Source organism: Camelus bactrianus, chromosome 26 (genome assembly GCF_048773025.1).
Source record: "Camelus bactrianus isolate YW-2024 breed Bactrian camel chromosome 26, ASM4877302v1, whole genome shotgun sequence".
Classification (NCBI taxonomy): Eukaryota; Metazoa; Chordata; class Mammalia; order Artiodactyla; family Camelidae; genus Camelus; species Camelus bactrianus.
Window position 1 is genome coordinate 16,733,531 of NC_133564.1, and position 26,433 is coordinate 16,759,963.

General features: G+C 41.6%; 1 protein-coding gene and 2 long non-coding RNA genes across 4 annotated transcripts in view; 1 reads left to right on the plus strand and 2 right to left on the minus strand.

Annotated features, from left to right (window-relative positions):
- The window catches only part of LOC123616357 (uncharacterized), a 35,961-nt gene extending 25,416 nt beyond the window's left edge, over positions 1-10,545 (minus strand). Inside the window, exons 1-2 of the long non-coding RNA XR_006724327.2 lie at positions 10,275-10,545; positions 9,453-9,603 (exon numbers count right to left, since the gene is read on the minus strand). This is a non-coding gene — a long non-coding RNA (uncharacterized LOC123616357). The remainder of the gene's footprint in view (positions 1-9,452; positions 9,604-10,274) is intronic.
- Positions 10,546-16,814: 6,269 nt separating this feature from the next.
- On the minus strand, positions 16,815-22,239 carry LOC105067680 (uncharacterized). 2 transcript variants are annotated; one of them, XR_012502343.1, is made up of 4 exons: positions 22,100-22,239; positions 21,525-21,610; positions 20,776-20,899; positions 16,815-17,749 (listed from the first exon to the last, which is right to left on the minus strand). It is a non-coding gene; the product is annotated as an uncharacterized LOC105067680 (long non-coding RNA). The 2 variants fall into 2 exon arrangements; XR_012502342.1 differs by lacking the exon at positions 21,525-21,610 and having other exon boundaries at positions 22,100-22,238.
- A 41-nt stretch (positions 22,240-22,280) lies between these two features.
- Positions 22,281-26,185, plus strand: SLC25A4 (solute carrier family 25 member 4). The gene is made up of 4 exons (XM_074353264.1): positions 22,281-22,414; positions 23,712-24,198; positions 24,717-24,857; positions 25,746-26,185. The coding sequence occupies exons 1-4, from the start codon at positions 22,304-22,306 to the stop codon at positions 25,901-25,903; spliced, it is 897 nt and encodes a 298-aa protein (XP_074209365.1). The 5' UTR covers positions 22,281-22,303; the 3' UTR covers positions 25,904-26,185.
- Positions 26,186-26,433: the final 248 nt, after the last annotated feature.

Consider the following 26,433-nt stretch of genomic DNA (forward strand, 5'->3'; position numbering starts at 1 on the left):
AATAGCGCTTTATTTAAAAACAAAGCTAAAGTGCAGCTAAAAATCTGTCACTTCAGTTTAACCACTGTTTTGCCTACCCAGAACTCTGGCAGGTAAGAACACACAGCATGGTGTAATTGCAAAGGTCAATTACCTTAGAGTAAGTTGACTTCCCTTTTAAAATTGGAAGTAGAAAGTAGATGCTGCTAAAATCCCCTCACTCCTTTGGGGTCATCAATCAGATGTATTTAATAATTAATTTGTCTTCTGGGGACATTTGTTAAAAGCCGCTCAGTCACTCACTTCCAGACCTCCTGCTCATCTACATTAGCTTGGTTGGTTGATTTTCACTGAGTGATCCTGGGTGGGTTCCCCCTCGGCTAGTTCTCAGTGCGAAGATACATGTCAGTTTTATCTTTGGAAAGAGAATTGTTCAGAAAACAGGAACCTAGCACGTACCTGACAGAGCATGAGATCAATCTGGTGACCATGATACTTGAGAAACGGATAGCCTGTGTGGCAGAGAGTAACACACACACAAAACAATTTCTGCTCCATGGAAAAGAACATTCTGGGGGATTCTGAAGCTACAGCGTCTGTTGAGGGGCAGCTGAGGATGGCAGGGACTCCGGCACTAAGCCCTATCAATGGCTTGCATTCCTTTGTTAAATATCTAAATCTGTAGAACTAGTTATAGAATAATATTTAACAAATGTTACAGCCTATGTTTCCTTAAACTCCTTACATAAATATAAACATATTCCTCTTTAGTATGAATATTCTGCATTATAGTTTGGGGTACTTTTTTGTCCAAAGAATATTATTTGGTCTTTTGGAACCCTCCAGAACAAAGTGTCATAATGACGTAATTTTTCCTCCCTTTCAAAGAATTCTGATCATTTGTTTGTACATATATCCACTAAGTTTCAGATCAGTAATATAAGCTTACAAAGTCAGAAAGCAGGACAAAGTGTGAAGCAGTCGACCTCTGAACAAAAATTCCTCAAGTTTTTTCACAGTGTTTTATGGTGCTTTATGGGAGAATCACGTAAAACATTGGGGGAGTCTCTTCACCCTCAAATCCTAACATATAAAACGTTGTGTTTATGTTAGAAATACTGCCAAAATGTACTGTAACCTCACACTTAGAAAAGAACTCCTTTTTCCAGTCATAAACAAAACTGAAAGCACCAAGCAAAAGGTCCCTCCCAAAGCAGGTTTGAGTCATTCTTTTACATAAAACCAAGGGACGTGGATTATATATCACAGGACCCAGTCTCAGCTGAGGTTTGGAATTTCCTTTCGGAGTTCTACCTGTTGGAGGGAAGAAAATTAATCCCTCAGTGTTGGAACAGACCGTCAAGCTTGACATCACTTCGGACTAGATATCTCCAGAGTTTTCTCCTCAATGATTCAAAACCCATGCAGGTATTAAGACTGAAAATCATGTTGACAAGTAAATTAGGAAAAAAGAATAAAGTATTAATAAAAAGCAAGCTGAGTGAGATTCTCTGTGCCCTTCTTCAAACCAAATCTATGTACCGTCCAAGAGTTTGTGACATCCTCTTTGACGGATGTGCTGTTGCTTGGATCAGTGCCAGAGCCCTGGTCAGGAACTCAGAAGCAGGCATCTCAAGTTCTAGCATGTTACTAACTAGTTGTTTGACTCTGAGTTCCTCTCCGGGCTTCCATTTTTCCCATATAAAAAGGGAATTTGACTACGTGGTTACTAAGAGCCCTTACCCTTAGCTCTAAAAATCACTGATTTTTTTTTTTCCCACCAACTCAGGAAGCATGTGTACTAAAGTCTCTCTAATTGACAACAGGGCACATGATAAACTCATAACACATGCTCTTTGAACTAAGTAATTAATTTGGGCACTAAGAACAAGAGGTTCTTCTTTGGCAATTATTTGATAAACTATAATTAATGACATCTTCCTTTTTCAAACTAGGAGGAGAGAATACTATATAACAGCAAGCAGCTGAACTAACATATCTCTGGTAATTTGCCGGTAACTCCACCCTGTTAGGTCCTTGTGGCTTGGGAATCAAATTCCCCCACAAACCTAAAGAATCCTTTAAATCCTGCCAACAGGATCCCCGTGCCCAGAATGGAAATTCTTGACCACATGTGGAATGCATTTTACAAACAAAACTGAAGAAGGACAGTCCCTAACTAAGCAAAGTGCTGGGTACCTTCCAAACAAAGAAATAACCCAGGCAGATGATTTTTGTTTCAAAGATGAAATGGAATATTGGAAGACATAATTATTCTTAAACAACTAAATACTGCGTAGAAGATAAAAGCATTGAAAATGTTGTAAACCATGTGAAAAACTAAACATTTACCTCTATTCCTTACTTTTTAATATTTGTTGGGCTCACTTTTGCCATTATTTAACCTTTAGTCCTTGAACAAGTTACTTTTCTATTTCTGGGTCTCTCATCTAGAAAAAAATAACATTATGGGTGGGGGGAATTGGTCTAAATAAATTCTAGCATCACTTCTAGCTCCTATGATTCTATACAGAACTTTTTTCTGGTTATAGAGGTAATAGATTTCATATGACAAATGTGTTTTAACATGGATGAAACTTAAGGGCATTATGCTAACCAAAATAAGCCAATCAGAAAAGAACAAATACAGTATGATTCCTCTCATATGAAGTATCTAAGGCAGCCAGAATCTTAGAAGCAGAAAGTAGAAAAATGTTTACCAAGGGATGGTGGAAGGCGGGAGGAGGAGTCAGTGTTCAGTGGGTCTGGAGTTTCAGCACTGCAAGATGAAAAAGTTCTAGAGATCTGTTGCACAACAATGTGAACATAATGAACACTATTGAACCATACACGTAAAAGTGGTTAATATGGTAAATTTAATATTATGTGTCTTTACCACAATAAAAAAATTTGATTTAGAATAAGAAAAGAGGAAATTTAAAACAGTCCAAAATTCAATCACTCAGACAAAATTTCTATTAACCACTTGACGGTTGACTGTGATTTTTTCAACAGTTAATGAGTACCTACACTGTGGTACGGAACAAAATAATGGACCTGAGAGACAGACCCAGCTCTCATGGGTAAGTAAATTAGCAATTACATTAAAAGGCAATACGTTCTACCATAAGGGGGCATACAGAGGGCAATGGAAGCACTGAGAAGGAGCAACCAATCCCGGTAAGGATGGGGAAGTTTCTGGAGGAAACGGTGGGTAATCTGAGATGTGAAAGCCGAGAAGAAGATATGAAGGCAAAAAGGAGGCAACAGCATCGCAGTCAGAGAGAACAAAGGCAGGCGTCTGGGCAATGCAAAGCCTGGTGCTTGAGATGGGAGAAGAGGACAGACATCCAGAGATGCAGTGCTGAAGACCACCAGGGCGGGAGCACAAAGGGATCTGGACCTCATGTTAATGAGCCTGGAATTTTCCTGAAGGCAACAGGGAGTCAGTGGAGAGTGTTAAGGGTGGAATGAACAAGACTAGATTCGAATTCAGGAAGACCCTTCTGGCTTCAATGTAGAGAATGGATTGAAGGGAAGGTCACATCTGGTAACAGGAGCCCATTTAGGGGGCTGTTGCAGTGAGTTTGGTGAGACAAGCAAAGGAATAGCCAAAGTCATGTTGTATTTATACTTTTGGACTTAAGTTGTTTTTCTTAATAGTCCGTAATTAGTATTTTCCTATTTCATTAAAAAAAAAGTCTTGGTAATCATTTTTAGTGGCTGTATGGTATCCTGTTGCATGGATGTTCCATGATTTATTTAATTACTCTTCTATTTTTGAAAGTTGTTTGTAAGTTTTTGTTATTCTAAAACAAGTAGGATGCAAATTTTGATACATGATCCTATCCACATTTTAGAACTATTTTCATAAATGTTAAGGTTATACTAATCTCTTGCAGCAGATAGCAGAAGAAACATAAAAGATTATAATCCAGATGTGCAAGGCAGTGTTACCAAAGAGGGGTGTGTGTGTGTGTGTGTGTAAATAAACAGTTTTACTTTATCCTAAAAGACCATTCTGGATTGCAGATTTTCCAAAGAAGGCATAATCTCACACATATATCCCTTACATTGCACATAACAGGGAGGGCTGTAGGTTTGAGCTCCACAGTACATTGCTCCATCCAGGCAAAAGGTCAAGCACTGCAGAAGACCAAAGCTAAAAATAAAGTGTGGCACTGGGAAAACTAAGGAGCTGTTGAAGGGGAAGTGAGTCAGACCAAAATTAGCACATCTGTATCCTCCCATGCCCTGTGGTAACCTCCTCAGCCAGGGAAGGCAGACTGGTTCTTCCATGAAAGTCATTGTAATAATAATACTAATAGTTTTAGTAACAACACAGAGTGGTTTCATTACTGTAATACCTTTGTTCCTAAAGGCCAACTTCTAATGGACTGTCTATGGACCAGGCTGCCCCTTGTCCATAATTCAAGGTCTCCAGGAAGACATAGCACTACAAAGGGGAGGAGGCTAAAAAGCTGAGTCTCCCTGAAAGTTTATCAATGGTTGGTGGGACTTAGTGGATTAGGAGAATGGCCATAACAATACGGAGGGTCCATACAGCTGTGCGCGGGCTTAGGGAGGATTTTGTGCACGATCCCTTCACTGCTGCGATTCTGTACGTTTCTCAGAAGATCCAAATAACTAATGCCAACTGGACTATTTATACGGTTGCATCTCTATGGGATATCATCTGAATATTCTTCCTTCAGGTGCAAGTCAAACTTTTTCAGGAATGAAAAGAAATCTTCCTTTCCAAACTCCAAGGGAAAGAGACATCACACACTGCTACTTTGCAGTTTCCACATAAATCATGGGTTTGGATTTTTAAATTTTTTTCTTCCTGTTAAGAGTCATAGGGAGGATGACAGAGAACAATTCAAAGGAAGTATTCCACGTATTTTTTAGAGGATCTCCTAGGTACCTATAAGACACAATAAGGCTGTAAAGTATAATGGCTATCTTCTTGGGGCTTACATTATAATTGGAGAATTAAAACTCCATGTTACTAGTCATTTATACAAGGTAACAATTACATAAAAGGTATAGGAGAGGGAGGGCTCGTTCCCTGATAAAACATCTAGGAAGAGGAAGGTAGCAGTGAAATTTTTTAATGAAATGACATTTCTTTCTAATTAGAACCTGTATATTTAACTTCATTTAAAATTTGATAAAATTATGCCATTCATAAAATGATGAAAGAATATATACAAATACGTGATTAACACTTAAATCAAGCATCTTTTCTAATTGGTAACTTAATCTATAGGCTCGTTCTCAATCTTCCCTTCACTCAACTGATTCATACCTTTGGCAGAACTAAAAGCCAAAGCAAATTAGGTTAATTCTGTATTTTGTTTACTATGCCCCCGCCTCACCTACATTCACTGGGATTTCTAAAAATCAGGGAAGTGCTTTTCAGAGACTCACAGTAAAAGAAGAAGGCAGAGTGCCTTGATAAGATGCAAACTGGAGAATCAAGACGGAATTATTTATGTGAACGGCAACTATGTACCTTGTGAATCTTGAAATTAATAAAAACAACTTAAAATAATTTAATAAAACTTTAGGAAACTAATCAAAACAATTTAAAAGAAAATAAGAATTCTAACAGAGCTAAGCCGACAGCACCTACTGGCCTCTTTGTCTTCAAGTTGATCAAAAAATGTAATTCAAATGGTAAGTACTTACTAAATGCCAAATACCTGTTGCCCAGTGGGGTCACAAAGACCAGTAACACAAAGGCCCTAGCTTTGAGAACTACTGTCTAGTAGCGAAAATAGACACATTGATACAGGATAAATGACACAACACCATTTACAACCATTAAGTGCATTTCTAAAACTATTAAGATTGGATGGACCTAGAGATTATCGTACTAAGTGAAGTAAGTCAGACAGAGAAAGACAAATATCATATGATATCACTTATGGGTGGAATCTAAACAAATTATACAAATGAACTTATTTACAAAACAGAAATAGACTCACAGACATAGAAACAAACTTATGGTTACCAAAGGGAGGAAGGGGGAAGGGAGGGATAAATTAGGAGTTTGGGATAAACAGATATACAATATCGTATATAAAATAGGTAAACAACAAGGACATACTCTATAGCACGGGGAACTATATTCAATAGCTTATAATAACCTATAATGGAAAAGAATCTGAAAAAGAATATATATATATAACTGAATCACTTTGCTGTACACCTGAAACTAACACAACATTGTAAACAAACTATGCTTCAATTAAGAAAGACTATTAAGGTTGATAAATCCAAGTAATACGAGTGTCATGAGATGAACTGTATCTTCCCAAAGCTCATATGATGATACTGATGCTCTGACCCTCGGTACCTCGGAATGTGTCTGTATTTGGGGACAGCATCTTTAAAGAGATAATTAAGGTAAAATGAGGTTGGCAATGAGGGCCCTAATCCAATATGACTGGTATCCTCCTAAGAAGAAATTAGGACACAGACTGTTACAGAGGAAATCTAAAAAATGACATCACAGGGAAAAGACAGCAACCACAAGCTAAGGGGAGAGGCCACAGAAGAAACCAACCCTGCCGACCCTTTGATCTTTGACTCCAGTCTCCAGAATTATGAGAAAATAAATTTCCATGGTTTAAGCTACCCAGACTGTGGTATTTTGTTACATCAGCCCTAGCAAACACAGCAAGGATCAAGGCAAAGTGCAATTTTCATACATTGTTGGTGAATAAATTGGCATAAACGTTTTGGACACTACTTCCATCTGAAGTGTCTACCCTGGAGAAGGTTCTGCAAATGTGCCCCCCAAAATGTACAGAAAGTCATTCAGAGTAGCATTACCTCTAATGCGAAAAAGCTAAAACTAACCTTTCCTTAGCAGGACATTAGCTAAATAAACTGTGATTCATTCGCACTATAGAATACTACACAGTGGTTAAAATGACCGAACTAATGTATCGGCATATATCAACTTGGATAGATCTCTAAAACAATGTTCAGTGAAAAAATTCAAAAACAGCTGTACAGTGTGATATTTATGAGTAATTTAAAAACAAAGTTGTATATATTGTTTATGGGTGTATACGTATGTGTAAGTAGAAATACCTATATGGGCATAAGAAGCTTATAAGGTAAAATTGTGGTTAAGAGCATGGACTGGGGGGCCCTCTTGCCTACCAGTTATATAATCTTTGATAATCTTAAAAAAAATCCCTCAGTTTCCTCATCTGTAAAATGGGATTAATAATAGTGCCCACATTATTGGATTGTTGGGAAGAATGCATGAGAAAATGTATATAAAATGCTTAGTTCAGTGTCTGGCTCATTGTAAGTGCTCAATAAATACTAGCTTACTAAATAAAATATTAAATTAGAAAAAAAACAATGTGTTCAAGTATACGGGTAATCAGATGTGAGCAAAGGAAAATAAAATTGATTTGTGAGTTTTGGCAAAGCTTGATCTGGAAATGAAAATACTGTGATAGACAGCCTCTAGATGTTGGTACGCGTGCCCTTGTATAATGTCCTCCCGTTGAACGTGGGCTGGACCCAGCCACGTGCTTTAACAAACAGAATATGGCAGCCTCATGGGAAGATCATTTCCAAAATGAGGTTTTAGAAAGACCGAGGTTCCTTCTTGGGTCCTTTCTGTCTCTCACTTGCTTGCTCTAGGGAGGCCAGCTGCTGGGTTGTGAGCTGCCCTGTGGAGTGGCCCACATAACAGGGAATGAATGTGCCTGGTTAAGGGCCAGTGAGTGAACTTGGAAGTGGATCCTCCCCAGGCTGAGCCTTCATTCAGCAGTCCTGGCTGACAGCTGAGCTGCAATCTCGTGAGAGCCCCTGAGCCAGAGACACCCAGCCCAGCTTCCTGACCAACAGAAACTCGGAGATAATAAACGCTTATCATTTTAAACTGACAATTTAGGGAGGAGGTAATCTGTTACGCAGCCATAGACAACTAATATACCCAGTGTGGGCCAGGGAAGCTAATGCTGGTGGAGGTATATAGTGTTAGTAAGAAAGTGAATTGGCATAAATTTCTAGAGAGCAATTTTGGCAATATTTCTAAAGATATTCACAGTGGGGTTTTTTTCCCCTAAAGAAATAAATCATACACAAAAGTTGATGTATATTCATTGAAGTATTAAATATAATAAATAGAATAGTGAATAACCGGTAATAACTTACATGCCCAACACTAATTGGGGAATAGTAACATTGTGATATAATAAGAAATACATATTTTGGTCTTCATCTCTGGCACCTGGTCAGCAATCCTATAAACTTTGTAATTTCCTAAGTGATAAAGGTCCTAGGAGCATCTTTTGTTTTAATACATGGTCTTTGACCCCAGTTCGTGATCCAGAGCTCCTAAATCCCTTGGAGTTTCCTGGGTGATACAAGAATCTTTTGTTCTAATGAGGCAAGTTTTGGTGGTCTCCTAGACAAAGGCTGATCTCCAGAAAGACTAAGCCATAATTAGAAGCTTGGACTGTTCAATCCCACCCCCCATCCTCTGGGGAGGAAAGAGGGGCTGAAGATTGAGTTAATAATCCATTATGCCCACATGATGAAGCCTCCATAAAAATCCCCGAAGTACTTCTGGGTTGAACACGTGGAGGTACTGAGAGGGTGGGATGACCAGAAGGGGCATGGACGCTCCGAACCCCTTCCCCTGTACCTTGTCTTGTGCATTTCTTCCACCTGCCTGATCCTCGGTTGTATCCTTTTATAATAAACCAGTAATCTAATAAGTCAACTGTTCTCCTGAGGTCTGTGAGCCATCCTAGCAAATTCTTGTATCTGAGGAGGGGTTCACTGTGGACCCTCCAACTCATAGCCAGTTGGTATGAGGCACAGATGACAACCTGGATGTGCAACTGGTGTTTGGAATGAGGAAAGGCATTCTTGCAGGTCTGAGCCTGTAACCTGAGGGATGCCATCTTCAGGTAGCAGAACTGAATTAAACTGTAGGACACTCAGTTGGTGGCTCCCACAGAGAGTTGGAGAATTGGTTGATGTGAGAAAAAAACCACACACATTTGGTGACAAGAAGTGAAGTACTGAGCATAGAGTGTTGAGAACAAAGTAGAAAAAAAATAGTTTTCTTTTATGGCATGTCATTTGATAAAATCTTGAGCAGACATTAAAATTCATGTTAAAGCTCTAGTTAATGGTTTGTTGAAATGTTCACAACATAATAAAAACTATGTCCACAAAATAAAAGTGATAAGGGATGATCCTAATTTTTGTTTTATTTGTTTAATTTTTAAAAGATTAGTTCGAAATATAGCGACATGATAATGGTGGTGATCACCAAGTGATGGAATTATTAGGTGATTTACATTTTCTTGGTTATATTTTTCTGTAGGTTCTAATTTTTTCATGTTGAATATGTATTAGTTTCAAAAGGAACTATCCTTAAGCATAAAATAATTAAATGTGAGTCTAATATGATACATTTACCTTACCTGCTTTTTCTGGATCATACTTTTTGAATTCTTTTCTCACGTTTCGGAATCCTTCTCTGAACTTGTCTCTCAGTCATTTCTCTACACCAAGTGAATTTTCTTGCTCTTCCTCTTCACTTACTATTCTTCCAACATGGCCTCTAGATTATGACTGAAAAGGAAAAGTACCAAAGTTAATCTTGATTTAAAATTATATGAAAATCTCAAAAAGATAATTCAATTTGACCCTTTGCATAAAGTAGGATTTTACCTCAGGAAACAAAGATTTAAATAAGTGTACATTTTTAAAAAATCCAAAATGTATTTATATAAGTCAGAATTTCTTAACCCAGGTTCCATGAACAGCTAGGGGTTCACAAACATGTTGGAAGTAGTTCAGGAAATTGTACACAAAATAGCAAGTGTACATGCATCTTCCTAGGAAGAGAGTTCAGAGTTGAAGCAGGTTCTAAATCGGGTCTGCAATAAGAGTGACAAGTGTCCTGGTTCGCCCAGCACTACTGTTTTTAGCATAGAAAGTCCTGAGTCCTAGGAACCCGTCAGTCCTAGACAAACCAGGATGGTGGTTACTCCATCTGCAATCCAAGAAAGCTTGATGAAAAATAATAGGTGAAAAACAATGCAGGCTTAATTAGACACAACTGAATGTATAAGTAAAAGTTAGAAGATTATTTCTTAAGTCAGAATACTGCCATTCCTTCTTTTTAACCTGTGTCCTGAGAATCATTTTGTACACAAACCAGAGCTCCTGGTATCTCTCCCACTTACTTTCTAGACTAACTGCAGTTTGTAAATGACTCCCTTGTTGCCATGAACTCTTACCTTTGGTCCTGTGTATTTGGTGGATGCTGCATTACTAGGTTGAGGTATGACTGTCCTGGTAAGATCACCCCCAGAATCAGTCCCGAAGGGAAAAGACACGTCATCACATAAGAACCCAGATCTGTGGTGGGAGGGGACTCAGGTGCTCTCCACGGGCCCGGGTGTCGGAGGCACTCCCAAATGGTACATATTAAGCTAATTCTGCCCTAATTGAGGATAAGCTAGAAATCAGAAGAAAGGACCCAGCAGAGACCTTTCCATTTCCACAGGATTCCATGTAGAGAAGGAGGGGACCTTGAACTCCTGAGATAAGATCTACCTGACGAGGCATGCTCAAATTATGCTGTGTCTTTTTGCTTCTCTTTCGTAATCCTCGACCTTTGGTAAAGTTTTTTGGACCGTCAGCTTAGCGTCAGCTGCACCTCAGAGAATCCTACGGGGACTTCAGGCCGCCGCTGGGGAGACTAGTCCCTACCGTGGGCGTGCTGGCAGCAGCAAGAATTCACGAGACTCCCTTACAAAAGTGCATCTCGGAAACAGTCTCTGACTCCACCAGGAGATTCTTTTTTCACACTTCATCTTGGAAGTTCTGGTTTTGTTCTGTTAAGAAAGGTGATTTTTATTATATGCACATAGTTTACAGTGTCAAAGAGTCAATAAAGGAAGCTTTCTTCCTCTGTTTAGTTTTCACCTGAAACTTTGGCATTTTGGGATGATCCACTGTGATCCTCGATCCCCAGTATTTTAAGAGCCCCATCTCTTTTGAGAATGCCTTTTCTGTTCTCATCGTACCTGCATTAGTCGAGATGACACATGTGATGGAATGTATACGTTTTATAAAACTGACAAGTACCGATCTTGAGATCGCAAACAGGAGACACGTGAGCCACCAATTTCCCCTCCTTAGCTCTTACCAGACAATTCTACTCATCACATCATTCTTTCTGTTGAGCCCAGACTCAGCCTTGGAAATTTTCTCAAGTCCTACCAGACATTTATTTATCTGAAAGGAGTTAGTGTGAATTACTCCCTCTCCTCTCCAAAAATAAAGTGCATTTCTTGGGGCATCACATACTTGGGCTCCCTTTCTTTTCTTATAGGAGTCTCTGCTTTGACTGAATTCTTTTTGTCTACTATTTTGAGGCTGCACTAGTATGTCTTTATTTAAAAGTAGGAAGATTCCCTCCCCCCTTAGTTTAGTGTACTATTGACAGGTTTTTTTAATAAAAATTCGAGACCCAGCCTCCTACTTTGAGGATCGCTATATGTGATCTCCCCCTAGTGGCCACATTGAATAATGTTATGAAATCCAAACAATTCTTCCAGAGCTCAACTTAATCCAAGGCGAGCTGCACATACTCGACAGCTGCGTCAATTCCTTATTAATTTGACTTTAGTGTTTTCTGAAGCAGCAAATAAGTTGGCATCACAGCCCAGAGAGATACTCAGTGCCGAAATAGGCCAAGAGGGGAAATGTGGCACTCTCTTTAGGTGGCAAAATGGTAGCCACCTAAAATAATTAACGATTATTATAGTGTTACTAGCACCTTAATATGTAATTCAGAAACATATGTAATAGTTGACATAGGATAGACATGGTAAACATGTGATATAAATGGTGACTTTCAGGAACATGAAGGAGGACAAATGGAAAGCATAAAATAAAATGACAGAAATAAATTTTAAACCATGTGTAGTGATTCCTTTGCAACTTCCTTTGATCTATAATTATTTAAAAATAAAATTTTAAAAATATAAGCAGTCACAACAAATGGAAATGGATCCAAACTCTCTAGCTAAAAGAAGCATATCAACTTAGAATTTTTTTAAAAAAGGAAAAAGAAAATATAAGAGTTCATGGAAAACATACCTCAGACATGTAGAATGGCTGAAAGTAAAAGAACAGAAAAAGATAAACTAGGCAAATACGAACCAAAGGAAAGCAGGCGTTGCTCTGTTCATTTAGGGATTTTAGGGCAAAAGCATTAGTACAGATAAAAAGGACTAAAACTTAATGATGAAAGCTAAATTCACCATGAAGGTATAGCAACTCAAATCTTGTCCGCCTTTAGGCACAAAGCTGTAAGTGCCAAGATGGCGGAGTAGAGAGATCACAGCTCACCCTCTCCCACAAATACATCAAGAATTACATCTACAAACCCAATGAGTGGCATAGAACACCTACTGAACTCTGGGAGAGTGTTTCTCCCTTCGAAATATGGGAGGATTCTCACAAAATCTGGTAACAGAAAAAAGAGAAAAGGAAAAATCGGTGCAGGACCAGTCCTGCAGGGAGGGAGCGGCATAGGAAGAAAGGCGCCCTCACGCTGGAATGCCCCCTCCAGCCAGGAGGTCAGCGGAGCTTCGGAGGCTCAGAGGAGAAAGTAGCACCGCTTGGCAGACAGAACCAAGGGAAACGGAGGGTCCCTGCGACCCCAGCCTTAGAGCCAGCTGGCAGGGACGAGCTGGGACTCGCTGCTGGAGATCCATGAGGAGCCCAGGCAGAGGGCAGGGGCCCACTGCACAGAGGCAGCCTCGGGACTGGAGGGCGGTGTGAGCTCTGGCTGGGGGTGTGTGCAGAACAGAACAGTCTGGACCCCCATTAAAAAAAATACACCACTGTTTGTGTGTGTGAGGGGGGCGCAACACAGCCATGCCATACCGCTTCCTCCGCAGTGGCTCCACTGTTGGCGTGTTCTCGCGAGAAGAGAGGTGGGGCTCGGTCATAGCCGTTGCTGCTGCCTGGAGCCGGGGCTGCAAGCTGAATCCATACCCAGAGGCCCTGCACCTTCACAGGCGGGAGTGGGATTTGTTTACAGCCCCAGGCAGAGAGGGCAGATTCGCTCTCTCTGGAAGCTTTGTGGACCCGTGCCTCTGGGAAGAGCCTGCAGTGAGCAGCGTTCTGGCACGCAGCGGGGTGAGTACAAGCACCGGTATTTACAACAGGCAGGTGTACTGTACTGCACGGGGAGGCAGGGCTGGGGTCTGCGCTTCCCTGTGGTTTCAGGTGTGTGACTGCACACTCGCTAGGCGGGTCCTAGTGCCTGACATTGGTGGATCTGCACTGGTGGTTCCTGGAGCCCAGAACTTGAGGGACACCAGAGCAGGGGCCCGACATTCCCACAGCTAAGGTGGGAACAAAGGCAGCAGCATCAAAGAGTACTCTGTAAGCCCACATGACAAGTGACAGACAACACCACAGAGGGCACTGCCCAGTGGAAGAGTCTTGTGGACTCTTCTTCACAGCTGAAGTGCTCCAGCCCTGCCTACCACACACCACAGATCAGAAATGGGTCTAGAAGCCTCTATTCCTGCATCAGGGGAACATACCCAGCCCCTGTCAAGGCTGTGAAAACCACAGAACATAAAAGGAGGCCCCGCTCAACAACAACAATCAGGGCAGGCTCTGATCACAACACCAACCACACCCCCAATCAAAGGGTAACAGCCAGCACACACGGAAGAAAGACATGGCAACTGACCATAGTGAGAACAGCCATCGCAACAAAACTATTAGATACACGTAGTCTGCAAAGGAATGCTCCCACTTTAAATAAAAACAAACAAAAAATAAAACAGCCCTTCAAGACCACAGTAGATAAACTGATACTCCATAATCCATAGTGCCAGAGAGATATAAGTAAAATGAAGAAGCAGAGGAACCACTCCCAATTAACAGAACAAGAGAAGTCCCCTGAAAGAATGAACAATGAGATAGACCTTGACAGTCTACTAGATCATGACTTTAAAAGGAGGTGATAAAAGCACTGAAGGAAATAAGAGAGGCTATGAATAGACACAAAGAATACTATGACAAGAAATAGAAACTATAAAGAGGAGTCAATTAAAAAGAGAAAACTCAATGGCTGAGATAAGAGCTGAGCTCAAGGCAGTCAAAAGCAGACTAGATAATGCAGAGGAACGAATAAGTGACTTAGAAGACAGGATAGCAGAAGTGACCCAATCAGAACATTAGACAGAAAAGCAAGTAAAAACCAATGAAAGCAATATAAGGGACCTATGGGATAATATAAAGTGTGCCAACCTACACATAATAGGGGTCCCAGAAGGAGAAGAAAGAGAAAAGGGAATTGAAAAGATATTTGAAGAAATCATGACTGAAAACTTTCCAAACCTAAAAAAGGAAACAGATATCCAAGTACAGGAAGCACAGAGGGTCCTAAACAAGAAGAACCCAAACAGACCTACACCAAGGCATATTATAATCAAGATGGCCAAGCTTTAAGATAAAGAAATAATTCTAAATGCAGCAAGAGAAAAACTAAGAGTTGGTTACATGCGATCCCCCATAGGCTTTCAGCTGATTTCTTTACACAAACATCGCTGGCCAGAAGGGAGTGGCAAGATGTATTCAAAGCCCTGAATGAGAAAAAGCTGCAACCTAGGATACTCTATCTGGTAAGACTATCCTTTAGAGTAGAAAGAGAGCTAAAGAATTTCATAGACAAGAAAAAACTGAAAGAATTGAGCAATACTAAACCTATCCTAAAAGCAACATTGGAAGGTCTACTCTAATTAGAAAAGAAGCAGGAAGCTATAGAAATGAGAAGACCATAATTGGAAATGCAATAACTACAATGAGTTGCAAGGGAATAAACATGAAGATGTGAAATAACAATAAAAAAAAAAGGACATCAAAATCATGAAAGGTGGGAGAAGGGAGCAAGAAAACTTAGGTTTTTTTCTCTTTCTTTTTTTTTCTTTTTTCTTCATTCTTTTTAGGATGTGTTTGAACCTACATGACTACCAGTCTAAAGCAAACAGATATAATAAACAACAAGTTTACACTGTATAACACAGGGAACCACATTCAATATCTTGTAGTAACTTACGGTGAAAAAGAATATGAAAACAAATATATGTATGTTCATGTGTGATGGCAGCATTATGCAGTACACCAAAAATTGATACAACACTAAAGTATACACTAGTAAATTGACTATACTTCAATAAAAAAATATTAAAAACCCCACAAAGCCTTAAAATATATAAAGGAAAATTTGACAGAACTGTAAGGAGAAACGGGACAAACCCAGCACTGAAGTGGCTATGATTTTATATGGCAGATGCACATCACAGACAGTCATATTTCTGCCAGTATATTTACTCCTACTTTATATGATGAAATCCCATATACCTGCACTTCTCAGTGTCCACAAAAGTTAGGGTGGGTTCTAGGTGCTCCCTTATTGGAAAAATTTAAGAATAAGTGCACTAGAAATTGAAGCATGGTATTTCCCTGTCATTCAACAAAAAGTTACCATGGAGCTTATGTGTTAAAAGAGTCATTTGTTGTACTTACTTACTTAGCCATTTAATACAAATGCACAAGCTGGAGTTTCATAGTGATTTATAGAGAACGACCCTGAAGGTCCTCCCTCCCCTAAAACACACACACATTCTCATTTAAGACTTCCTCTCCCTTTTTTTTTAATGGAGGTACTGGGGATTGAACCCCAGACCTCGTGCATGCTAAGTACGCACCCTACCAAGAGATAGCCACCCACCCTGGCTGCCTCTCCTTCTTAAAGAAATGTGCTTGATGGAATGAGCAACACTAAAGAGTTTCCAAAATTATGACAAATCTTTAGCTATTGTTTTTTAAAACTAAGAAAATACTATAGCAAGCACGAATATTGCTCCACAAACAGCTGTGCAAAGCAATTTAATTTCTATGAAGAGACTCCACTCTGCCAAGTGGTGGAAACAATTTGGGTCCCCTTTTCTCTCCACTGCTTTCTGGTGGATTCCATCTGCATTCCAAGGATGGTTCTGGTACGAAGGCTGGGGAGGAAGAGGCGTGTGGTCTGGATCTACCCGTGCTGGCATCAGCTGCCGGGGCCCTCCTTCTCCCCGTCCCGTCTTCAGTCATTGCTCCGTCAGGTCACGCCTGACACTGGCCTCATTTCCAACCACGGGGCTCTTCAGGTCTGGCTCGCCCCCGGCTGACTTTGGTGTCCTTGGGTAGAAAATGTTATCCCACAGCTCCCACATCACACAGGGGCAGGAGAAACCTAATGGGGCTTTCTAGGGTCCTTCACCCAAGCAGGCTGACCTGCAGGTGACTGAGATTTGTCCTCCTGTTCTTTTTCATGATGAATGAACTCTGGGAGGCTGTCTCTCTGACCTGTGTCCTAAAACGCCACCCAGCCTTATCTCCTCTGGCTTCTCGCTGCCTCCCCAGGGCTGGGGAGGTTAGGGGACCCCATCTTCTCAAGACCCAAACTAACATCTCACTCCTTGCTTTCTCTGTAGCCTTCCTTCTTTCTCCCCAGGTTTGGGAAAACCTGAATCAATCTTTGGAAGGGTGTGCTGGGCAGGAAGTTCTGCTTTCCCTCACATATTCCACCAAATCTCCTGTGTAGACTGGAATTCTTTCCCTTCCTCTGGAAATCCAAATGCCGAGAACAGACTCTATTTTTTTTTTTTTTTTTTTTTTTTGCTTTCGGAATGTTTTCTTTTTCTGAGGCAGTGACACAGGATGTCTAGCTGACTGAAAAAGGAAAAGGTCATGGGGTAAAAGCCAGCACATGGGGAAAAAGACTCCGTACCTTAAAACAGCAATATATTGCTCTTCAACAGCACAGGTGAGCAAAAATGGTCTCTCTGATAACAGTTATTAAACATTGATTTAAATCATAACAGGAATAAAGCAAGTGTTTTTTAAAAAGAAAAATAAAACAACTGCTAGGATAAGGAAATACTAAATCCTGGGGAAGCCAGTTCAAAATGTACTTAGAAAACCAATCAAGTCAGCTCCAGGTGAGTAATGGCTTTATTCACGGAGGCTGCGATTCACTGAAGCCAGAAGGCAGTGAAACAGGGAGGGTGGGTGGTTATGGCCAGAAGACATTCTTACACATGCATAAACATAACCTTAACTGCACTGTAGAATCTGAATATACTTATTGCAGTCGTGGATAAAGTAAAGAGGGGGCTCCTACGTGGGAGAGAAGAGGTTTGGACCTCCTTTAGGAAGGGGCTGTCCACTTCTGTTAGTTGAGGACAGGCTGCAGGGACTGAAAGTACCCAGGCTCCCTGCCTCCAGCACTGCTGAGCCAGTTTCTCCGGGGAGGAGGGCCTTCTGGGAGAAGAAATCCATCTGACCATCTTTTTTATGATTCAGCGACTCATCTTCCCAGAAATCACCCCCTTTAAATAATCACACCTAAAATCCTTCTAACAAAACGTCTTTATCATAAGCATTCATAAAATGTTAAAAATACTAGTTCTGACTAGGGTAGCACATTGACAGTCATTCAGCGGGAAGTTACAGCCACAGCTCTGCGTGGAGCCTTGTCTCACCACGTTGGAAGGGCTCTGTAGGCAACACCAGTGTGTCTGTTCCCGCCACGTGAGCTTCTCCAGGGCAGCGATCTTAACCTTCGTGATTTTTGTATCACTGGTACCTAACAGAGTGTTTGGTGTCTAGAGCGGGCATTCAATAATGCTTGCTGAAAGATAAAAAGAAAAGAAATGAATGAATGAATGAGTTGTGAATGATTCAGGTAATTTCTGTTTTGATGCATACGAGCAGGAAGAGAGTGGATACCCAAAGGAGTTGATCACTAAAGGATAAGAAGAGTCTACAACGAACAAATGGGTTAAAAAAAAAAAAAAAGACAATAGATTTTCTAGTTTCAAAGTTTTGCTTGGCATGAGCTACGCAGGAGCTGGAAGTTAGAGTGTTTTGCATGAATATGCATGATTTCTGAAGGCATGTGGTATGTGTGTGTGAGCTTTAATAAGGACTTAACTATTAAGGTGCTTGATTGTAAAGAATTTGTTAATTAGGGTATTCTAATTAATTAAGCTACCTTGAACAAGAATTGTGGAGCAATATTGCATTTGTTTTGTTTTGTCTTTTGGAAACAATGCATCAGTGCGTGAGTATGAATGAGTCTACTAAATACCCTTGATTGAAATTCAGCAATTCATATGTGGTTTTATATGACCCCAAAAAATCAAAGTTCAAAATTCATTCCTCTTTGCTTATTGCCTGAGTTTACCATGTGAACAAACCACAAGATTGTGCTCTAAATCCTAGCAGCTTTAGAGTCACCTACACACAGGCAGTGCGTTCTCTCCATCATCAGCAAATCCTAAAGTGTTTCTTATCCTTTTACTCTTTAGCAGCTCCCATTCTCCAGTCCCAATTTGGTAAAAGAGACTAATTCTTTAAAAGCTGCCGTGAAAAATCCAGAAGTCTAGCTCAATACCCTACTCTTACTTGTACCCAGCCCTGCCCGCCCCCCACTCCTCCAGGCTCCAGGATACCACACCGCATTTGAAAGCAGAAATTTCTTTCTTATCTCAGATGCCCTGTCCACTCTCAAGCTGGCAGAAGGCCACTGAGTACTGGGATTGGCTGGTGAACATATGCTCTGCTGCAGGTCATTCTCTCTCCGCCTGTGTAAGTGATACCCAGATCTTGTGATCACAGACAGCTCGTGCCCCTGAGGGCATCTGAGGCCTCTCCTTTCTGAGAAAGTCCATGGAGGGTGAGAACAGTGTATGGATTTCCATGGAAAACCTCTTGTTGAGGATTCCAGCTACAGCTCCCCTGAGGGGACAGGATAATTGGACAGAAGCCGAGAAGAAATATTATATCTCCTAGTTAGAAAATACCAACAATTCTGATCGGTAAAATTAAGTGTAACAAAGATGATAAACTTTCCTGAATTAATATGTTAATATTTCATTTAACTTACATGTCTGTTAAAATTTTTTTCTTGTGATATTTAAATAATTGAACAACTTGACAGTAAAAATAAATCCAGGCATATAGGCAGACAAAACTCTTATTTTTTAAGTGGTTGTGGAATCACATAAACGTTCTTTTTTTTTAAGAGTGATGATCAAATAAATAAGTGATAGTATGGTGACTTTTTAAATTAAAGCTATTATAAGCACTTATATGACAAATTAGAATTAATAACATAAGACAAATAATGGAGAGAAGAAAATATCTACATAAGAATTAGTGTTGGCTTACTCAAGAATGGTATGAAAAAAAATGAAATTGGACCATTCCTCCTTATAATATATAACGTAGTGCTACACTTAAAAAAAATACCAAAAAAGTAGAAGATAGACTAATTATCTATTAGGGCAAATAAACTAGTATATCTACCAAAGAGATATAGTTACACCAGTATGGGACGTATATCATCATATTCTGGATCTGTGTGTATTTAAAGAAATAACGCTGTTAGAGCAATGCAATAATATGAATATTTTTCAAAAATGAAAAATACTCAGTACATGTATATTGTCCCAAATGTATAAAGAATTGTTGTAAATACAGGCAGATAACTCTGCTTTCATTCCATAAGTGGTCAAGGAAGATTAAAATTTATACAAAAGGAAAATGCTGAGAAATTAGGTTGAATCATATGGAATACGCACAGTTTCATAGCAATTAAAGAGGTGCAAATTAGAACACATAAAATGGCACAAATAACTAAAGATCCTTTTTTTTTTTAAAGCCAGTGTTGGAGGAGGATCTGTGGGAAACAAGAGCCTATTTACATAGCTGGTGGGCTCCACATTTTTTTTTTCAAGAAACTATGTTTTTTTTTAACTGAAGTATAGTTGATGCACAATATTATATATTACAGGTATACAATGTAGTGATTCATAGTTTTTAAAGGTTATACTCAGTTTACAGTTATTATAAAATATTAGCTATATTCCCTGTGTTGTACAATATATTCTTGTAGTTTATTTTATACATTATAGTTTGTAATCTTAACCCCCTCTCCCCATTGGTAACCGCTAGTTTTTTCTCTGTATCTGTGAGTCTCTTTTTTGTTATATTCACTAGTTTGTTGTATTTTTTAGATTCCACATGTAAGTGACATCATACAGTATTTCTGAAGAACAATTTCTCAATCTGTACAGGAGCTGAAAAACTTTTAAAATATTGTATCTATTCATTCCATTTTGGGAATACATGAGAAGGCAAAACAAGGGGGAAATGAAATCTGTGCGTAAGTATCTATATAGAAGTATTACTTTTCATAATAAAAATAAGACACATCTCTCATGCACAATTAAAAGGGAAATGGTGTAGGCAGCTGCTCTGTATGAACAGGATGGAATTCAGTACACTATGATCATTACAATGACGAACATGTGGATTATGGTGACCTATGAAAATCTGTATGTGAAGCTGTGATAAATCTGCACAAGTGACAAATATATCCACTGCTGAACTTCTTTGAGTAGTGGGAATATTTTGGGGTTCTGGGGGGCTGAGTCATATCTTATATTAAATCCTCAGGGCCAAACTGGGGTCCTGGTGTTTGATAAGTGCTTAAGGGTTTGTTGAATGAATACATAAATATCTTTCCTCTTTATGCTGAATTCTCGACCTTCTGCCTGCAATGACCTTGGTAAATTTGCACTTTGCTAGCTTTCCTACAGCTCACCTGGATTTCTGACCACAAGCCTGCTCCAGCTTCAGATAAATGCATACCTATTGTGGTCCTGGCACCCAAGTAAGTGACCTCTGCTCTACTGACGCCTTCAGACCCCGGGTGACACTGAACTGCAGCTCCCTCAGTGCCTATCATGATGTCTATCTGCATTCATCAGCAAGCCTGTTGAAAAAAAATGAATAAACTTTGTCCAACGTTCAAAGGAACATTAACAAACCTGGCAAGAGAATTGAGTAGTGTAAACAGTTTAGTGCAGTGATTCTAGGGGAAGTAACAGCTGTATTTGAAAACCTGTATGATTATAGGAACTGCCTAAAAATAAGTTAAGGAAAATCAAAGCTCATAGTAATGTATATCAAAAAAAAAATTGCAATCAACTCCTAGGACTAGATAGCATATATCGCCCCAACCCCAGGTGTCTATTAAAAAGGCAAATACAGCCAAGGATTTGACCTTGTCTTACTTAACATCCCAGTCACTCAGCTAGTCCGACAGGAAGGGTAAAACCACTGACCCTCAAGAAGCCGCCAGCTGCCTGAGAACATTCTGCTCAGAATGTGTGCTGAGATTCCATTGAGAGCAGAGTGGAACATTAAGCCCTTAAGGGATTTACACACACACACACACACACACACACACACACACACACACACACAAAAAAGGTGTTCTATAAGGTCCTTGTTCTTAAGAGTTACCAGGCGCTGTGCGTCATGGGGTGACAGGCTGACCTAACAAAAAAGCAACAGACACATACACACACACTCAACTTGCTAAGACAAGTATTCACCTAGTGGCCCCTTGCATTCGGCCTGTCCTGGTGGCAGTGAGTTCTAGGCACATAAACATTTGATAGCAGAATGAATGATTGAACGACTGAATGGGGAGAAGAGGAGATTCAGCAGGTTGCCAGATTACGTGAAGCAATCACAGCATCATATGACGTTAGTGTATTTACTTTGGCGGATCTTAATTGATTTGTGACAGCACACAACTCTGTAGAGGCCCACATCCAGGCAGGAAGCTTTGGTGAGGGACACAGTTACAAAGAAGAAGGAAAATGGGCCGAAATGCCTTGGCCAGGAGTGGGTCTCGTGCAAGCCCGAAGTTAAAGCGAGCCGGGCTCGAGGCCGAGGGCCCAGAGTCCAGGTCTGGCCTAGCCTAAACCTCCTTGTGCTATAAATACAGTGGCCCACATGCTGCAGAGACACGGTGTTCCCTCTGCTCGCGGGACAGATAACATGAATTTGCCCTTTAAACGTCCCAAGCGAAGGCACAGCCCCCGGCCCACCCCTGCCTCCCGGAAGCGCCTTCGCCCCCGATGCCCTCTGCAGAGGAGGGGGCCGGCCGGGGGGGTCCGCGCACCTGCCCAGCCAATGCGCGGGGCGCGCACGGCCCCAGGGCCCTCCTCCTCTCGCGAGAGGCTGGGCGGGGGATATAAGGCGGGCTGCGGGGCTAGGAGAGCGGCCCCTTCGCGTTGCGCACGGAGGAAGCCAGGGAGGGCGTTCCTGGCCGGGCGGAGAGAGCAAGAACGCGGCTCCCGGAGGCGGTGTGCGCCCGGCTGTCAGCATGAGCGATCAGGCTTTGAGCTTCTTAAAGGACTTCCTCGCCGGTGGCGTCGCCGCTGCTGTCTCCAAGACCGCCGTCGCCCCCATAGAGAGGGTCAAACTGCTGCTGCAGGTGAGGGCGGCGCGGGCGCGGCGAGCGGGGCGCGGGGCGCGGTGCCGGGCGCGCGGGGTCCCGGTGAGCCTCGGGCGAAAGGGAGCGGGGCCCGGAGCTGCGGAAAATCCGCGCTAGGCCTGGGCCCGGCGCACGGCCTGCGCGGAGGGTAAGGTGCCCTCTGCGCAGATACAGGTCCAGCGTCAGTAGCGGATTCCTGGTGTCGGATGGCGCCCCGCGTGCGGGTGTCTATATATGGAAACCCACTCCTAGTAGGTTGCGGCCAGCCAGATCCTGCTCCGGGGACAGTGCGGGCACGCCACTCAGGCCTCTTGGGTCGGCCTCAACTCTTAATTTTCAATGTCCCTTGCACCCTTTTACCTGCATCCACCTTTTACAATGAAGACATCTAAATAATTGGTACTCAAGATTATTATTACGGTGTCGCATCAGCTGTCCTGTATGCTGACATGCCTGTGCATTTTTGTATGACCTCTGTAACATAGGTATTGTTTCCATTTTACATATGAAGAAACAAGTTTTGAGAGACTAAGAAACAATTTTCAGAATGCACTCAGATCGCCTTCCTCATCTTTTCCCAAAATCCTTTTCTTCCCAGCCTGGTCTCTGAATGGCTTGTCCTCTTCATCCCATCTATCTTTTTTTCCTCCACTTGCCTTAAAGGCAAAGGCAGCTCAATGAGGAATTGGGTGTCCTCAATTTGGGAGTCAAAATGATCAGTAACAAGAGAAACCCCAACAAACTGCTCACAGCAACAAACCCTTCAAAACTTGATTACTTGGATAATCTGTTTTTAAAATTTCAGGCTTAAATGCCTAGTGGATTCGTTCTCCTTCTGTTAGAACATCTACTAAGGGACCCTGGTCTCGGGGAGACTAGAGACAGAGGAATCGTCATCTCCTGCCCATCATCTTTATTAAATCAGAGCAGGTGCCCTTTGGAGCAGGGACTTGTAATCATTTCTATCTCCTGTAAGCCCCTAGTATAGTTCTGGCATCTAGGGAAACTGCAACAAATAAACGACTCCCTTTTCACAGTTAAATCATCTTCTCTGTTTGGAGCAGAACCTTTTCTCTCAAATGCCCTGATAATTGAGGCAAAGTTGGATTTGGGGGGCTCATTATCCAAGTAGCTTAACATTTACATTTACTCTATATTCATTTGATTTCCCTGTACTTTAAAAAAAAAAAAAAAAGGAAATCAAAGAAGTGCAAACCTTCTTGTTCTCCTGTCTCTTTCCTTCTCTCTGCCCTTCCTGTCCTCTCCTGCCCTACTCCTCCCCCTCCCCCTCCCACAGGTCCAGCATGCCAGCAAACAGATCAGTGCTGAGAAGCAGTACAAAGGGATCATTGATTGTGTGGTGAGAATCCCCAGGGAGCAGGGCTTTCTCTCCTTCTGGAGGGGTAACCTGGCCAACGTGATCCGTTACTTCCCCACCCAAGCTCTCAACTTCGCCTTCAAGGACAAGTACAAGCAGATCTTCCTGGGGGGCGTGGACCGGCATAAGCAGTTCTGGCGCTACTTTGCTGGTAACCTGGCTTCCGGCGGGGCAGCTGGGGCCACCTCCCTCTGCTTTGTCTACCCACTGGACTTTGCTAGGACCAGGTTGGCTGCCGACGTGGGCAAGGGTGCCGCCCAGCGTGAGTTCACTGGTCTGGGCAACTGTCTCGCCAAGATCTTCAAGTCTGATGGCCTTAGGGGTCTCTACCAGGGTTTCAACGTCTCTGTCCAGGGCATCATTATCTACAGAGCTGCCTACTTTGGAGTCTATGATACTGCCAAGGGTGAGAGAAGGGTGTCGGGGTGGGGGGCAGGAGGAGGGTGTGTGCAGAGAAGATCCTGAGGGATCTCTAACTCATAAAGAACTTTACATTTGTTAATCTCAATTTTCCCTTGTCCTTGGGCTTTAACTGAGGCCTCTCGGTGAGGAGGTTGTGAGTTGTGGATCGACAGCCAGGGGGTTCTCCTTGTCCTCTAGTGAAATAAGCCCTGGCCTTGAGTTATTCAGAGAGGACAGAAGGAGCCCGGCTCCCTCTATCAGTTACCAAGTTTAACTTGGAGCCGCTTCAACCTGCCCCGTACACTGGGCACAGCTCTGATGTTGCCAGTCCAGGGAGGGCGCCACCAACTTTTGTTGGCTGCCTGGCTACTTGTGAGACACCTAATGAGGGACGGGTACTTCAGGGAGGGTGGGGCAGGGAGTTGGAAGTTTAGGGGCCACTTCTCCATCCTCACCTGCTTTCTGCTCAGTGGCTCAGAGGAATGACATCATGGCCATTTGGCTTTTTGGCTTTGCCCTCAGGGATGTTGCCTGACCCCAAGAATGTGCACATTATCGTGAGCTGGATGATTGCCCAGACCGTGACGGCGGTGGCAGGGCTGGTGTCCTACCCCTTTGACACTGTTCGCCGTAGGATGATGATGCAGTCTGGCCGAAAAGGGGGTAAGCCTCAGACCTATCTAAATCTTATTTTCGGCCCAAGGAGAATACTAGTCAGTGCTCTTTTCAGCCTTTGTTATTCTAAGTTAAAATTATGTGATAAGAATTTAGAAAGGAAAGATTATGATGACTCCTCCCTAACATTCTCAACTGTTCCTTTGGAGAAAAGGTTTCTTTTTTTTTTTTTAGTCAAAGAAATGATAAGAACATCAAAAGTGGGATACTCAGAAGTGAAGTTAACTGGGTATCTAGCATCATAGAGGCCATAGGCCTTTTTCCCTTAGAGCCTGGGTACAGAAACAAGGGGAAAGAATTGAAGTAATTAGCTAATTTGTTTACTTCTCTTATCTAGTTATCACCAGTATTACTGGGGAGGGTGATTTAGCTGGGGGAGAGATGGTCTGAAGCAGTCTGTTGCGATAGAAAAAGTTTTGGCTTCCACAGGTTCAGACATATGGAATTGCCATTTTTAAAATCAAAAAATAGTGAAATGTTAGCGGTTTCATATTGTTCAACCTAATAATTGCATCTTTTTTAAGTCTATAAACTTGGGCATAATCTGAGTATTAGGCCTCACTTTTCTTCTCCATAAGAAAGGGCACCACCCAGCTTAATATTTCTTCCCCACCCCATTCCCTTCCTATTTCACATTTTGACATCTGTGAATTAGCTGGTTAATCGCCCAGTTCTTCACTTGATCTTCAGTTGAAGTAGGAAAGACAAGAGACCCTGCCCAACAGTTACGCAAGGGGAGGGGATGTCCAGAGCTGGGTGTAAGGCTAAAGGGACCTTCCTTTAGTAAAACTGGTAACACCATGTGCAGGTGTCTTCCAGAGGAAAAGTCTCTTTCCTCCAGAATTATGGAGCCCTTACCAACATTTGTTTCCACAGCGGACATTATGTACACCGGGACAGTGGACTGCTGGAGAAAGATTGCAAAAGATGAAGGACCCAAGGCTTTCTTCAAAGGTGCCTGGTCCAACGTACTGAGAGGCATGGGCGGTGCTTTTGTATTGGTATTGTATGACGAGATCAAAAAATTTGTCTAATGTAATTAAAACTCGAGTTCATTGGTTCCAGATTCATTGTGTGGTTTAAGAGACTCTTCCTAGGGGAAGTAAAAAGCAGGATCTGGCATAAAACCAGACTGGAAGGAATACCTCAGAAAAAGCTTCATTGAGTGTTCATGAAACCACAGATGTATTTTGTATTTATTTTACATTTAAATTCCCATAGCAAATATAAAAGAACTTATCGTACTGACACAATTAACTGAAGAACTGATGATAAAATAACTGAATGCGAAATGTCAATAAAGACCACTTAATGCACGTTCTCTATTTTACTGAATTCTTATTAACTGACAAATGGATTAAAAAAATAAGACCATAAATCTTATTTTCTAGCATGACTCATTTGTAACTCAGTGGCCAAGCTTCTAAATGTCAGCTATTATCCTGTGTATCGTGTGAGTACCTACAGTACTTAAAGTTCCGGTTTTCAAACTGAAATGCTCTCTCTTCACCTTCCCTCGTACTGTCTCCTGTAGGCTCCGGGTGGTAACTCGGGTTGTGGCTTC